The 16,427-nt window shown below is 31.7% G+C and overlaps 4 protein-coding genes across 4 annotated transcripts in view; 3 read left to right on the top strand and 1 right to left on the bottom strand.

Annotated features, from left to right (window-relative positions):
- The first annotated feature begins 707 nt into the window (after positions 1-707).
- On the top strand, positions 708-2,481 carry Ppcs (phosphopantothenoylcysteine synthetase). Its single transcript, XM_017901693.1, has 7 exons — positions 708-899; positions 1,129-1,302; positions 1,369-1,499; positions 1,580-1,677; positions 1,749-1,963; positions 2,040-2,222; positions 2,296-2,481. The coding sequence occupies exons 2-7, from the start codon at positions 1,174-1,176 to the stop codon at positions 2,479-2,481; spliced, it is 942 nt and encodes a 313-aa protein (XP_017757182.1). The 5' UTR covers positions 708-899; positions 1,129-1,173.
- A 416-nt stretch (positions 2,482-2,897) lies between these two features.
- Vps16A (vacuolar protein sorting 16) lies at positions 2,898-7,082 on the bottom strand. Its single transcript, XM_017901642.1, has 16 exons — positions 6,961-7,082; positions 6,676-6,862; positions 6,412-6,540; positions 6,179-6,323; positions 5,961-6,088; positions 5,705-5,886; positions 5,257-5,629; positions 5,025-5,152; positions 4,485-4,629; positions 4,264-4,398; positions 4,017-4,178; positions 3,790-3,939; positions 3,446-3,693; positions 3,237-3,333; positions 3,046-3,149; positions 2,898-2,964 (listed from the first exon to the last, which is right to left on the bottom strand). Exons 1-16 carry the CDS (start codon positions 7,014-7,016, stop codon positions 2,898-2,900), a joined length of 2,436 nt encoding a protein of 811 aa, XP_017757131.1. The 5' UTR covers positions 7,017-7,082.
- Positions 7,083-8,109: 1,027 nt separating this feature from the next.
- On the top strand, positions 8,110-14,011 carry LOC108548678 (chaoptin). Its single transcript, XM_017901732.1, has 6 exons — positions 8,110-8,428; positions 9,152-9,765; positions 9,841-10,014; positions 10,112-10,230; positions 10,317-10,463; positions 10,574-14,011. Exons 1-6 carry the CDS (start codon positions 8,418-8,420, stop codon positions 13,763-13,765), a joined length of 4,257 nt encoding a protein of 1,418 aa, XP_017757221.1. The 5' UTR covers positions 8,110-8,417; the 3' UTR covers positions 13,766-14,011.
- A 2,054-nt stretch (positions 14,012-16,065) lies between these two features.
- LOC108548629 (flocculation protein FLO11) overlaps positions 16,066-16,427 on the top strand; it is a 5,163-nt gene continuing 4,801 nt past the window's right edge. The window contains exon 1 of the mRNA XM_017901662.1: positions 16,066-16,143. The gene's annotated coding sequence lies outside the window, so the exon portion shown is untranslated. The remainder of the gene's footprint in view (positions 16,144-16,427) is intronic.

A 16,427-nucleotide genomic window follows, 5' to 3' on the forward strand; every position in this document is an offset into this window, starting at 1 on the left:
TATAGTCAATACAATACTTTCACAAATGATACTAATTTGAAATGTTAGTTTTGTAATTTGGGAATTATAAACATATTTTATATAAATTAACTTATAACTAGTAATATGAAAATTTTTATTTATATAGACTTACAATTGCAATGCTATTCTCTAATACAGTTTCATAATTAATTGCATAACTTTTTCCTTCAATAACTAGTTATTCTAACCTTTTTCCTGTACATACCAGCTTTTGTTACAAATCATTAATTTTATCTATTTCAGGTTTCTGAAATAAACCTGATTAACCTAAAATATATATATATATCATTTTTAAATATTTCAATTTCAATACATATATTTTGTTAAAATCACTATAAATATCTCACATATCATGCATGACAATACTAAACTATTCCGAGAATTTACAAAATATATATTACATTTATAAATATTAGTACATTATTATAATATTTATCTATTATTTATGTATAATTAATTAAAAAATTTGTATATTAATATAACTTAAAAAAGGAAGAAGAAAGGGGTTAATTATAATTTTAAATACAAGCCTGCGTTATTGAAAATCGGACTCTCATATAAGCAGTGTTGCCGCATTGTTCAGTACGGCTCGAACTAAAGTCGGTTATAATTTTTTTTTCTTAATAATAAATTTTGTCGACATCGTTGTGAATATAATATTTATATATCTAGGCAATATAATCGAAATTATAATATTTAAGAAAATTGAGTAGATTTTTTAATTTTATCGTAATATGACATATTGCTGCATTATTTTTAGATAAATATGTATTTGTGAATTAACTGTCTTTTATGGAAATTTGTTGATTTATTTTATATCGTATAAGATTAATTTATCTCCGAAGCAGGACGTGACACACTAACATTGATTAACACAGGTAGGATATATGTTTCATAGGTGTGTTTTATTATATTTAACGAGGTATTAATTAGCCGAAACTATTCGAACGCTGCTCAATATTAATAAATATTCTTTTTATTAATATTATGGTATCTATCTATTTTATAACTTACATGTGTAATTCAGTTTGTAAATTTTGAAGTTATAAACTAAAACCATCATTTACTTAATTTATATGATAACAAATATTTTCTCGATAAAAAAAGAGCACTGAATTTTCTTGAAATTGCAACTCTAATTATATATATAATATGGACACAACTTGGGAAGATTTTTATGCCAAACATCCACCGCCTCAAGATATTGATCAAAATGAAACGATGCTGAGGGCATTTGTAATGCGCCAGTTAAAAAGAAATAATAAGGTCGTATTAGTAACAGTGAGTGTTTATATAGCTGTATGTTACATTATCATTACTTAAAATTAGCTCATATTAATTTTGTAGAGTGGTGGTACAACAATACCTTTAGAACACAATACAGTAAGATTTGTTGATAATTTTAGTGCAGGAACAAGAGGGTCTGTATCTGCAGAATATTTTCTAGAAAATGGATATGCTGTAATTTTTATATATAGGTACTTTATACCAATAGATACTTAAGAGCATAATATATACATTTTAAGTTAATATCTATATGTAATTTATCTATTTGTAGAGTTAATACTCTGGAACCATTCTCAAGATACTTTAAGGGACAGAAATTTTTAGATATGTTAAAAATTAATGAACAAAATGGAAAATGTATAATCACAGGTATATATCTCTTTTATATCAAAAAAAGACTTTTTAATATTTTTAAATACTAATAATATAGTAATTTTTAGTCTTACCACAGTACACAGAAAATTTAACAAAAATATTAAATAAATACAAAAAAACTTTGGATCAAGATAAATTATTACAACTCACTTTCACTACTCTTTCTGAATATCTTTGGCTGCTTCGATCTGCTTGTCAATCATTAACTTGTCTTAAAAATAAAGCAATTTTATATCTCGCAGCTGCAGTTTCAGACTTTTATATTCCATCAAATGAATTGGTACATGCATATTTGAAATTTTTTATTTTATATGCAGGCATACACACATATATATAAATAATTTTCAAATTTTCAGGCAGTTCACAAAATTCCTTCTAATGCACCATCAACAATATCCCTTCAATTGGTACCAAAAATATTAGCACCACTTGTAAGTTTGTGGGTTCCAGAAGCTTTTGTAATATCATTTAAATTAGAGACTGATGAAAATCTGCTAATTTCAAAAGCAAGAGATGCATTAAATAAATATAAACACAATGTGAGTAATGTCAATGAAATGGAAAGAAAATAAGCTAATTTTTTTTCTACACGTTGGAACTATTTTATTACAGTTGGTTATAGCCAATATGTTACAAACTCGAAAACAACAAGTAACAATTGTTAGTCAAGAGAATAATTATGTTATTTCTCTTACTAATGAGCAGTTGGCTAAAGGTGAAGAAATTGAACGATTGATTGTTAGTGTTCTCATTGATAAACATCAAAATTTCATACAATCAACTGAACAATGTAATTAACATTTCTGTATATTCAATTAATAAAATGCATTTTTATGTAAACACTATTGAATAAATATCAAACAATTGTATTTTTTTGCGTTATGAGTGATTTTAATAGTAAATTGGCATGTATTGTCTTCTATGAAAATTTGCATGAAGGTAAATTAAAACATATTAATTTTATTATTTTTCATATAGTATTATTTACATGTTAAAGTAAGTATAAATTCATGCATACACACGTATTTAAGAAGTTTTGTCATTACATTATGCATGATTGAGGTTTTAATTTAGCAGTTATATTTACATTAATAGTTACTTTTTATGAAATGTATCTAATAATACCTTTTACAAATTAATCATTGATTCAGTATCATATTGATAGTAATAAGATATTAATATTCAAGACTTGTTTTATAAATATATTAATTTTATCAATTGTCCATCTGTTGTTTTGTATCTTTTTGTTCTATTGTTGTTTGAACCATCTCATTCATCATTCTGCAAGAATATATAATTTTCTGATGTCGTTCATGATCAATAATAAATATATTATATTAATAATGATTTATGGATATTTACTTTAACTTGTCTAAGTATTTTACTTTCAATTCATCTCTTATTTTAGGTAAATATTTTCTTGCTTCTTTTTCTTTGTTATATTTTAAACACTGATCTATAAAAGGCTAAAATAAATGAGAAAATACCTTTTCAAATAAAAATTTTGTACTAATATTCATAAATAAAATGTATCTAATATTATGAGAAAATACCTCGTAACCAATAGGGGATTTTCTACTTTTAGAAAATTTTTCTAATTCATCCCACATATCCTGTTCCGATAAACATTGTATTCGTAACCACCAATATCTAAAAGTAATTTCTTGAATTTTATAAATTGTCAATAATATGAAACAGTATTAAAGTATTATATAAAAATTATATACATTTTCAAAACATGTATGCTAAAAAAAAGTCCTACCTTCGATCTGATATTCGATACTCCGATCTTAATTTGTCAGCTAATTTTAATTCATTGTGTAATAGTAATATTTTTACTGTATCATGAAGTGGTTTTCCTATGATTGATTTCTGCAACAATTCTTCTATGGATCTTTGATACCGTAACAATTTTATTTGTTCTTCTGTTAAAGCAGCATTAGTATCATTACAAGCTAATTTGAAATTATGTAGTGCACATTGTAACAATGCTTCTCTTGACATTGTATTCTAAAAAACATGACATAAATTCTCATGTGAAGTAATTATACATATTAGTACATTTAAATAATTGATTACATTATGATCATATTGATTTCTACGAACCTTTCGCTGATAACTTTCAGTAATAGACCATATCGCTTGAGAATGAAAATCATCATACTGATTATAAATATCACGTAGTGTTTCCCGATTATGACTCTGACAGTATTTAATGTATAAGGCCATCGCTAAAGGACAATGCATTATGGACATCTGGGAGGGATTAGCAAGAAGAATGTTGAGAATCGAATCTCTACCATTCTTGGATTGAATGATAGTAAAATGTTTACCTGAAAATCACTAAGAGGCATATTCTCTCTAAAATGAAGAATAACAGTATAAACCAAATCAGTATTTCCACTTTCAACAGCTTTATGTAAAGCAGCTCTTTCTTCACCGAGTGTTAATAAAAGTGGTACTTGTTGATGGGCACGTGGTTCATAGTCTATTAACTAAAACCGATATGGAAGAATGGGAAATATACTAACATAAATAAAAAGGTACTTAAGAATTAGTTGTTTAATAACAGCAATTTACTTTAATTGCTAACTGTTTTCGGCCACATTCAGCTGCTTTTTTCGCGATTTCACTATAAGAAACACCAGGTGCATATCCTAGTTTATCAGCGATTTCTTCCGCTATTTGCTTCTTGTCCAATTGTGTTTGTTTTACCTAGAAGAAAAATAAAAAATATGTTACAATTACTATTTTACGACATCGTATGATTGAACAAGTGAAGTTTAGTAAAAAAATATTACCTTATAGCAAGCCCAATGAGCTAATATTCTACTTTCTCCTTCAACCTCTGGTAACTGAAGATGCCGTGCAATTTGTATGCTTAAATAATAATGTCTTCTAGCAACAAGTCTATCTAATAATACTTGATTTGTGAGAATGGTAAATCTATAGTTATTAAGGTTTTTTTCTTGTTACTGAAAAATATGCAATCGAAATAGTTATGGAATGGCTAAAATGTTAATTTTGTTTGAATGCAATGAGATATTGTAAAAATCAGATTGAAAAGTGTCAAGCAATATGATTAGACTACTTTTCTCTCTATGAAAGTTACTGCAGTTATGTTAAATAGCTTACATCAAACATTTTTGTAATTATGAGTTTATCAAAATAATTGTTTTACAATTTAAAATTATCATAGACGTTTTTGTATTTGTCAATAGAAAAGTTGTTAATAAAACTAAACTTAGTAGTGCAACATTAATTACACATTGTGGCTGACTGTGGTAGCATTTTCTATTAAGTGGTAAAATAATTATTAAATAACGTGAATTAAAGGATACTGTGTGTATGTTAGTGGTATTCCTATTGCAGGATGTCTTACTGCATTTAGAACTCTTAAAGTTCGACACATATTAACGTAATATTCAGGATTAACTGTCTTGCTAAATCCTTTTCCAAATTTAGCAGCCTAAGCATTATGAATAAAAGTAATTAATATACGTGCATGTATATATTCATAAAAGTAAGATTAAAAATAAAAGAAAATATATGAATATCAATTAAAGATTTTACCCTCATTAAGAGTTTTTGTGTTTCAAAATCAAATTCATGACTAGCTCCATCAATGCAAGCTTTTATTGCTGCATCCAGTTTGTCTTTTACTAAATCTATATAGCTATCAGCTTTATGACTTTTTTTTTGAAACTGTTTAGATGCTTCTAATAAATAAGATGCAGGGTCTGTTGAATTAATTCGAAATATTTTTTGAACAACATTTGGTACTTTTTGTATCATTTCATGAGAAGAAGAAGATAATACGCGCACACTATCAATCTCTGTAATAAGATGTACTGGACCATCATAAGTGTATATTATAGTTTTAGCTGTTCGTCCAATAACCATTACGGTATTGTTCCAACTACATATTACAGCCTCTGTTCCACACCTACAAATTTCTGAATAAGCATTATCAAAATAATTACTATGGTATTACATGCAAATATTATGCAAATATATTAACCAGGTTATATTTCCTAATGGTTCTTTCGTGTTTGCATAGTATTCGCAATATTTTTCGTTAAAATCTACAGAACCTATGTACAAATGACCTGTATCTATATAAAGAGCAATATGACGATTGTTTTCAGATACAACCATAGCAATCACACTACATGCCTTATTGTACCTAGTAAAAAGGTTATCCTAAAAATACAAAATTCTTTTAAACAAAGAAAAAGCTTGCTTAATTTTGAATATTTGAAATATTTATATCATACAAATGGTATATGAGTTGCAGTTTGGTAAGACTGATGTATAATGAATATTCCATCTTTGTTTGATAATATTACACATGTTTCTCTATTAAGATGGACTAAACACCAACATTCAATTTGTCCACCATATTCTGAAAAACAAAGAAACAAAGAAACTATGATATAATGATAGAAGTTCAATGCTCGATTTAAGAGACATTGGACATAATACTTTTGCTTACTTGAAATTTCTGATATTTGTCTAACTTTTGGTTCGACTATATTATTTACCAGAAATATACGATTGGTAGATGTTAAAACTGCGATACCAGTTCCACTATAAGTAATAAAAAGTTTTGCTTCTACAATTTTAGTATCTTTTACCTCCTAACATAAAAAAAGCAAATACTGTTATAATTTCAATATTCTATATAAACAATCCTTATATATTTTAACCAGATAGAAAGTATCATACATTTCCCATACTAAATGCGTGTTGATATGTACCAAACATATCATATATATGAACCATGCCATCATCTTCTATGCATAATAATTCTTCTTGTTGAGACCACCCCAAAAGGATTAGTTGACCACCACACCACTGAAAAGTACAATAAATACATTATAGGTGTCAATTTTTAAATGTATGATAAAGTACAAGGTTATAATAAAAAAAACTGCAAAATAAAAAATAGTTTGTCAATTTAAAAGTATTTGTAATTTCTAAAACTTTTACTTGGAGTTTTGCTGTTAGTTTTCCAGAAGATGTGTATAAATATATCATAGGTTTAGTCGCTCCTTGAACTTTAACCAATTTCTTAGGATTTTCGGTGACTGCAATAGAACCTCCATATGGAGCTGCTACTAATATATTATTATTTGAAACTTCATGTTGGAAAGATAACGGATATAATTCAAATTTTCTGAAAAATAATTATATTTTATATATTAGATTTGTTTTTTCCTTTTTTCTTGTTTGTAACGGTCTTGTTATGATACAATAACCTTATACAATTATTACCTAAAATACACGTCCTTATCTAAGGGAAACCAATCGGCAGTTAACATTGCTAACATTTTTACAAAAAATGGAAGTTAGTATTTATTCCAATCAAATACTAATTTATGAATTTGATTCTAACTGTAAAGAATGACGTAAATGAAAAAAGCACTGTGTTTTAAATGTAATTAAACTGTCATTACATTGTGCATATACGGCAGCGAAAAATCTGTATTGATTATGCTGCGATGCGCGACATGCGTGTATGTAGCATACGTATATGTATATACGTGAAAATTATTTTGCCTTTTGTTTTTGTACAAGGATATGAATAGCACTATAGTATTTTGCAATCATCATTATATAGCATAACCTTTTTAATCTCGTAATGAACAAACTAATTAGCACTAGCTTTTTATTATCTATTGATGTTTATATGTTTCAAAACTCGTCTAAAGACAATCAATTTAAAAAAATAAACATGATAAACAATTGGGGTTATTATGACAAAGAAGGAAGGTGGGGGTGGCGTTGCATACACTATAGCACTACCTACGATAGATACAAGGTGCATTTAGAGAAACATATATGTACCTTCAACAAGAGCTTAAGGAAACAATATAAATAATGAAAAATATATGATTAAAGTTATTTAAACAGTACTAATAGGGATCATATTTGTAACGTATTAAGATCATTTGTGAAACATGCTTGTTACCGGATTCAAAGAAAAGAGTAAAATACAGAAAAGTATGTACTGTAACGGTTTAAATAACAGACTTAGAGATAACGAACGAACGTAGTGGCAGTGAAAGGTAGTCCAAGAAAACATTCCTACGTCCATTCGCTACATCTCGCGTTCTTTCTGAAACTGTACATGTTACATACATGTGTGTATGCATAATGTACAAAAGTGTGTATCGTATACCGTTCATTCCATTACAGTTTCCCCTACCTAGAATCGGTCGTATCGTAAGTCGTGTATAGATAAACTCACGTGAACCCCGTTACGTTCCTGTCAACGAATTCACTGTCGAGGACAACAAAGCACACGTATTACTCTTTTGTTTTCTACTCCTCCGTTTGCATTAACTGTGATCTTTTTATCGGATCACTTTATGCAATTGTAACTCTCTAATAATTTATACACTATTTTAAATTGGTTCGCGGTAATGCTTCCGTTTTTTTTATCTGTTTTTCTTCTGAAATCAAAAGAAAACAAGAAGTGAAGTGGAATTGTGATAAAAATTGAATTGTAAGAAATCCGTTGATAGAATAAACAAGAGATTGCAGTGTTTCGAACGAATACTATTACATTTCAAGGAAAAAGAAACCCGGTCAATCAAACAGTCGTGCTTAAAAATGGCTAACTGATAAGGCAGGATTCTTAGAGATTTGATTTCGAACAGCGACTTAGTTGGTACTTAAATGGTGATGTCCCACTTGGATAAGCGGCAATACGGCGTGAAACAACAAATATGATAAAAGCGTAAGTTGTTTGTTTAGTAAAGAGATTATATCACGATACTATTTTTTATGATTTTCTAATTCTTCCGGCATATTAATCGAATTTACAAAAAACCAGGATTAATAAAGCTGTATACTGTTTCGTCGTATACGGTGCTAAACAAAATTGAACGGTTTTTCAGATAGAAGCTAGCAGAAGCAAACAGAAGCGAGTAAAAGTAAGCAAATAGAGAATTGTTGCATATTAATGTAGTTAGCCCAAATAATTGACGAAGGATTTAATACATAAAATTTCTTCGAGGTCACGCACCTTCTCAGCTTATTTCATCTTTAAACCTGTTTTTCTCTGCGCGTAAGCGTGTGCGATGTGATCGACGTGGTAACTTTGACTCGTGCAACGTGTCTTTATTTTGTCGATGTATCTAAATATAAGTCAAGTGTCGAATATACTGTTTCAAAAATTGAATTTGCTTTCATGGTTGCTCCAGTTCTTATTTCATTCGTATATTCGTAGCGGAGTATAATAATATAAGTTTGAAAAACATAGAGAACGAAATGGCGGTTAGATAGGAATATACTTTATTCGAGTGAAGTTGCCTTCTGCCTCTGTTTCTGCTTTACCTTCTATATATTTTCTATTTTCGTTTTGTCATATTAATTTTTCTCGTCACTTTTTAATGAGAGTAAATACGAAAAACACGAAGGATGACTAAGTAAGTTACAATAATCAATATATCGTTCCCAGGTGCTGTCTGTCGTTAATTATTTCTACATTGTTAAATATTGTTTGCACAAGAGAAACGGAATGGATACCGTGCGTCGAGTTGAAGCGGGATTTACACGTTCCGTGCAAATGTTCCATCTCCATGGAGTACAATCGCTCCCTTGATATGAATTGCGATCGAATGGTATTTACGCGGAGCACTATGGATAATATAAGAGGACAACCGATAGTTTCTATTAGTCAAAGAAATAGCGGATATCAAAATCTACCAGAGGATTTGCTCAATTCTGGTTTGAATTTGAGAAAGCTTGACTTATCTGGAAATTCGATCCATAGGTTGATGGGTCGATTACTTCGCGCACAGATTCAATTAAAGGAATTAAGACTTGCCGATAATCTCTTGGGTGATAATCTAAATCCAATATTCTCGAGCAACGAGTTTCACGGCATGAAACAATTAAAGCTACTCGATTTGACTAGAAATGGTCTTCGGAGTTTAGAAGAAGGCATTTTCAAAGGATGTGAAAGTCTTGAACAGCTTTATTTAAACGGCAACAACTTTACCGCGGTGCCGACGATGTCATTAAAAGGTCCAAAGTCAATTAGAGTGCTTTCGTTGTCAGGCAATAATATTGGTGCGCAAAGAAAGAGAAAATAATGAAAATAACTTGTCTATTTGACAAATGTCTCTAATGATAACTGTATTTTAGGATCTCTTCCACGTGCTGCTTTCTCAATACTCGGTGAATCGCTGTTACGACTAGATATAAGCGAAAACGAATTGTCTCATATAGAAGACGGTGCGTTTTCTGGACTTGGACGGTTACTCCTGCTAAATATTTCTGGCAACGATCTTAGCCGCTTTAATAGTGAGGTCTTCAAAGGTATTTGCTATACACGCGTTTTATCGCGAAGAGGCTAAAGGAGTAAGCCATACTCCAGTAAAAATGAATAAAAATATAGAATTGCAATTACTTTTAGGGGCTTACAACTTATTGCAGTTGGATTTATCTACGAACTTTTTACGAGAATTTCCGAGCGACGCGCTGAGACATTTGACAGATCTAAAGTTTCTTAATTTATCGAATAATCTGATCAATGTAAGTCACAATAATCTGTAACTCTATTTGTTTGTTTTCGGAGTAAATAAAACAGTGGTGTTAATCGAATGTGACTTTCACTCCAGGTAATAGAGCATGGACATTTATCGGCCTTAAGCGAACTTCAGGTATTGGATCTTAGTCGAAATAACATAGGACGTCTAGGTTTCAATACGTTTTTGAAATTGTCAGAATTGACTAGCCTTGATTTGAGCTTAAATGCATTACGCACGGTACGTACGAAGCGTGAAAGAATACAGAATAGACAAAGGAGGGAGGGATAGTTTATCTTCGGGTTGAACACAAGTTTATTGTTTCCATTTAAATGCACTAAATGTTACAGATCGAGGAATCATCATTCAATGGTTTAGTCAAGTTAAAATGGCTTTCGTTACAAGATAACAACATCTTGTTAGTACCAGCCATGGCACTAGCTAGATTACCATCTTTGGCTCATCTTCATATGGAATTTAATCGTATTGCTGCTCTCCCAACTGAGTTAATCGAAGCGACAGCCTCAAGTCTTGTAACGCTGGCCCTCACTCGAAACCTAGTCCGAGAGATACCTGCCGGTCTATTCCAGGATTTTCAAAAATTGATCAGAATCGATTTATCTGGGAACATGTTACTCAGAGTCGCACGCGACACGTTTGTCGGATTGGAAGAAACGTTGCTCGAGTTGGACATGTCTTCAAATAGGTTAACCTCGATCGGTGAGCTTCCTCTAAGACGATTGATCTCTCTTAACTTGTCAGGTAATCGGTTAACGCGAATATCTCCGGAGACTTTTAATCATTTGAAAAAAGTCCAATATTTAAATCTGAGTTCAAACCCTTTGTATGGTGGTTTCCCACCAGTCTTTCCTTCTTCTGTGATCGATCTCGACGTCTCACGTACCGATCTAAATATACTACCGACAATTTTATTTCGAAACCTTATATCACTTAAGAGGATATCAGTAGCCAAGAATCAATTGCTGAGAATCGAAAAAGGCACGTTCAATCGACTAGGAAATCTCTCGCGGGTTGACTTGTCCGGAAATCGTATCGAGTATATCGAAAACGAAGCTTTTATAGGATTGACTAATTTATACCAACTAAATTTACGAGGTAACAAACTGAGTTTATTTACCGGAGAGTACTTTGACACCGGAACGGGACTAGAAAATCTAGATTTGTCTTCGAACCAAATAAATCGACTGTCATCGACTGCTTTTGTGATACATCCCAGATTACGGAAGCTCGATCTGTCTGATAATCAATTACTTTACTTTCATAACGATTATTTGAAATCCTTGCAATTTCTTGAGTGGTTGAATTTGTCAGGAAACAGGTTAAAATGCATCGACGAGTTTACATTTTCACAGCTTGGTCGACTTCGAACATTGAATCTTGCTGCGAATCGTATTGAGTCACTTAATGAGCTCGCGTTTCATAATTCCACACAGCTGCAACTACTCGATCTATCAGAGAATAGTATAGAAGTATTAAATGAAAGAACGATGGAAGGTTTGTTTCGTTTGAAACACTTGAACCTCCGGGATAATCGCTTAACTTCTCTTCCGGAAACAATCTTCGACCCGACGAGAGTTCGTTTCATTGAAAGTATCGATTTATCTGGAAACCGATTGAACGAAATTCCTATTAGATCTTTGCAGCGGCAGGTCCCTTTTCTATCTAGCTTAAACCTTGCTCGAAATAGAATGGTTGAATTATTTAGCCAGGAAATTACAAGCAACGTAAAGGAGCTTGATCTATCAGATAACCCGCTAAGCGAGAATGCGATCAAAGGAATATTGGGCGAAGCGAAAATACTTCGATCGCTGAATTTAGCTAATACTGGAATCAATCGGCTGGCAGTTAGACTTGAAATGCCATTCCTGAAACGACTGAATCTTTCCAAAAACAGTCTGACCGAGCTCAAGGTAATTACTCTCGAACGCACTACTATGCTTGAAACGTTGGATGTCTCAAGGAATAAATTGTCAGATTTCTCAAGCGTAAATCGAGTGTTTCAAACGTTACCGGCTCTTCGTTGGTTAGATATATCCAATAATTATATAAAAATAGTCAACGAAACCAGTTTCAGTGGATTGATCAACTTGCGTTTTCTAAGGATGTCTAATTTACCGAATTGTACAAGAATCGAACGAAACGCTTTCAAGTCGCTTGGAAAGCTTCGCTCCTTGTATGCATATGATTATCCGAAGTTGGGCTATTTCGACGTTCAAGGAATTCTCAAAAAAATGTACAATCTGGAAATGTTGGACATCGAGATTAAGGATTCTTCAGTAAGCAATGAACAATTATCAATAAGTTCACATCCGCGACTTAAGAAGGTGATCCTTCGAGGTGATAGGCTCAAAAATATCCTGTCCAGCTCGTTGGTTGGTGTTCGAGAGCCCAAACTAGTATTCGGTCTCAAGAATACCTCTGTCGACTCGATGCCGACTTCTCTTTTCTTTCCGGTGCCTCGATCCACCGAATTGGAATTAGACATCTCTGGCAGCAAATTTACCACACTATCTGGACAATTTCTTTCAGCACTTGACGAAAGAACTGGTTCTGTGAAAATTAAAGGGCTTCGCTACAATCCAATTGATTGCAATTGCGATGCAAGACAACTCTGGAAATGGCTTAAAGTAGTCGATAACGATGATCCTTCAAACTTTATTTTATGTTCCACACCGGCCAGCTTGGCCGGATCATTGCTGACCAGTCTTGCTGAACATCAATTTTCTTGCAATTTTACTTCCTACAAATTTTTCGATAAACTCGACAACACCACCTCTAGTATTCACATTCTTACGTCCTCCACTTCTCCTTCCGCCGCAGCCGCCGTCTCTACCTCTACCACCTCCTCTACTTTCTCCTCCACATTCTTATCCTCCTCCTCGTCTTCTTCTTTTTCTTCCGGCTCTACCACAATATTCTCTTTCTCCTCTTCAGTAAAATCTACGTTTTTGGAACCAGAAATTATTTGGACAGTAGCACCTGTAGTTCAAACTAGAGATCACAATAAACATTTTAATGGTGATCATATTTCTTCTTCGCCAGTCGGATCTTCCGCTAGCACGGATGATACCCTAATCATCGGTATTGTTGGGGGCGTCGTCGCATTCATAGCTGTAATCGTGATTGTGATATGCGTGTGTCGATTTAAATGGTTTTCTGACCGAATTGATCAGACGCGTTTAGCCGTAGCAACTGGAACCAGTAGCATTCCCGATACCTCGATGATTAGGCCTGCTAGCGCCTATTCGGGAAAAATTAGTCATGAGTTTTACCTCGGATCCTACAACGAATCTACGTTGGATCGTAGAAATACAGCGATAGCTCCTTCTATTCCAACTACGTCTCCACCAATAATGCCTTTAGTTCAACCACCAATGCATCTAATGCATACTCTTTTAACACCTATGCCAACTCAAACGCAATCACAACTGCAAACGCAACAATTTTACGGATACTGTGATGGCACTTCTTTGCCCATCTACATTGCTTGTTCAACCGATATTAAGTCAAGTGACAGATAACCCTATGCTTTCATTGCATACACATATATACCTCATAATTTACTTGATCATGTTCAACTAACGCATTCACACGTTTACGTTGATTTAAATGTAATTTTATTGAATATTCTATCATTTAACAGACAATTTAAACTCATACGAATGATAAATAAGTACATACTCAATATACAGTAAATAATACACGTTATTTTTCTTGTATTCATGTGCGTATGCATATTTGCGCGCGCGCGTGTACATGTACGCACATACACCTGTCTACGATTATATTTAATTATGAGTTTGTGTATATTTTATATGAATCACATAGTTTATATATTTTAATATATTGATTTTTCGTACTTATGCATGTTTCATTTGAAGATGACAGGAAAAACGATAAATTGTGAAATACACTACAAATATACAACTTGTTACATAAAAAATTTCGATATAAAATATTCGTTTTTGCTTTTTTTGATATCTCAAATATTTTGATTTTGATTATATTAGTTATATTATTAAATTTTTACGAAACTTCATGGAATATCGTGATTTTATATGTCTGAATCTTTCTTACATCTTCTTTCACTTAACAGATTACTCCCCTTCTCACCTATATTATATTAAAATATTCCCTTTAAGCCATTGTGAAACAAAAATCAGGAGATCAAAAATAGATCTATCATATTTTCCCTTTATGCTTCCCTTTATACGTATTGATCCTCTTGTATATATTGATTCTTTTGTGAAAATTTTTGATCGTTTATTTTGAGGTTTCAAAGAATTAAGGCTTAAATTAAGCACAAGGTAAACATATTATGTATTACATGATGTATTATACCCTTTTTTCCATTTTAGAAATTCTAGAACTTTTTAGTTATCGATTCGGTATTCAATAAGATTACAATATTAATAATAATTAAATTCATAGGATAGAAAGCTTATCCTAAACGAAGTATCGTATTCCATACCTGTTTTTTAAAGTGTGGTAAGACTCACGCTTTCCCTTCTCACATTTTGTAGGCCTAGACTCCCCTTCGCTTTCTCCGCTCCCGCCGTGAGCGTGCAGTTCTACTGCCTGAACCGAAGTGAGGGAAAAGTAATGGGTGTCCCCTTACAGAATTAGCATTCTTACGTAAAGCAAGTAGGTTCACCGCGTTCCGCAGTACAAACGAACGTCCATTATTTTTTCCCCACTTCTTCACAAACTGCCTGATTGTGAGTCAGGCAAACAGCATTAACGTCAAGAGGTGTAAAAAGGGCGGGGGAGGGAGATGCCAGCAAAATATCAGGAAAAGGGGAAACGTGGTGTCTCCGTCTGGCCACGCTGCAGTCCTTTATACACCCGCCCCTCGATTTTTAGGTTAATATTTTCATATCATTTGATCGTATAAATAAATTTTCATTGGACCCTATTCTTAATATATTCTCGTTAATTGAATAAACATGACTTTCTCCCCTTTTTGATCGGGAGAATTTATCTCAACAATTATGTAAATAATTGTATAAAAAAATTATGTAAACAATTATTTTTTAATAAAAAAAGATACTTTTGGTATTATAAACTTATAAATAAATGTTTATTTTACAGTACTTTAAACAGTAATTTTTTGAAAATCTGAAAAAATATAATTTCATTCACATAAAATATTTGAAAATTGATAACCTGCATAAATAGATGTGAGTGAATATTATCGTTTAAATAATAATAAATCTTAATAGGATATGTATAAGTAAAAATATAAAAACGTACGTAAAATGTGTGAAAATGTAAAGACATTATTATATGATATTTATAGCAAATATTTCAGTTTACACGATAAAACATATTTTTTAACAATTTGGTGGATAGGAATGTCTATACACTCGCTTTATTGGTTACAAAGTTCACATTGAATATCATTACTAAACTCATAATTTTAAGTTGTGAGGGCGGGGAAAACCTTCGATTGTGTGGACGATCGGTAGATGGAAGATAAAATCTCATAAGGTGATAGGTCTATTTTGTATTTCGTCATAAATATAATTTTATACTTCGCATTCAGAAGTATTATTTAAATTAACTATAGTATATACATCTATTTTAATCAATGGTATGTGGCAACACGTATCGCATGTACGTTTAATGAATTTAAAAATCTTTTCATTTCTTTACAAATGTATTTTCATTTTAAAGAAATATAATATCTTCATTTTTAATGTTATATTAAATTCGAATCTATTATCGACAATCGATGATACCAATTGAAGACTCACAAATTGCAATATATCTACGTTTACAAATATATGAATATCTAGTTATATTCTATGCGAACGTACACCTCATGCGTAGATAACGTAACCTTATTTTAGGTTCGCGATATGTCAAACGTCGTTTGCAAGCATATCGATATACTCACGTATGTAACTACCTGCATATAAACATTTGCTTATACAGCAAAGGCTTTTGTTTTTCTAGTTTCTAGTTCTTATGAAAATTTCAATTTTATATGGCATGTTAGTTTAAATGATATTAAAGGAGAATTTGAAATTCACTTCGTATCTAATTTCCCACGAGCCTTGTTACTGTACTTAAAGGATTTTTGCGATCTATCGCCTTTTTTAGTTACGAAGCATCGTGGGACAATTAAATACACACACACACACACACACACACACACACACACACACACACACACACACA

The sequence above is a fragment of the Eufriesea mexicana genome, unplaced genomic scaffold (assembly GCF_001483705.2).
Source record: "Eufriesea mexicana isolate 0111107269 unplaced genomic scaffold, ASM148370v2 scaffold1723, whole genome shotgun sequence".
Taxonomy (NCBI): domain Eukaryota; kingdom Metazoa; phylum Arthropoda; class Insecta; order Hymenoptera; family Apidae; genus Eufriesea; species Eufriesea mexicana.

Bases quoted from the DNA above. Each gene is read 5' to 3' on its own strand.
- Ppcs (XM_017901693.1), top strand. From the start codon at position 1,174: ATGGACACAACTTGGGAAGATTTTTATGCCAAACATCCACCGCCTCAA. The intron at 1,500-1,579 runs GTACTTTATACC...ATCTATTTGTAG, and splicing joins GCTGTAATTTTTATATATAG to AGTTAATACTCTGGAACCAT. The intron at 1,678-1,748 runs GTATATATCTCT...AGTAATTTTTAG, and splicing joins TGGAAAATGTATAATCACAG to TCTTACCACAGTACACAGAA.
- Vps16A (XM_017901642.1), bottom strand. From the start codon at position 7,016: ATGTTAGCAATGTTAACTGCCGATTGGTTTCCCTTAGATAAGGACGTG. The intron at 6,863-6,960 runs GTAATAATTGTA...ATTATTTTTCAG, and splicing joins GATAAGGACGTGTATTTTAG to AAAATTTGAATTATATCCGT. The intron at 4,630-5,024 runs GTATCCTTTAAT...TAATAACTATAG, and splicing joins ATACCACTAACATACACACA to ATTTACCATTCTCACAAATC.
- LOC108548678 (XM_017901732.1), top strand. The intron at 10,015-10,111 runs GTATTTGCTATA...AATTACTTTTAG, and splicing joins TAATAGTGAGGTCTTCAAAG to GGGCTTACAACTTATTGCAG. The intron at 10,231-10,316 runs GTAAGTCACAAT...CTTTCACTCCAG, and splicing joins TATCGAATAATCTGATCAAT to GTAATAGAGCATGGACATTT.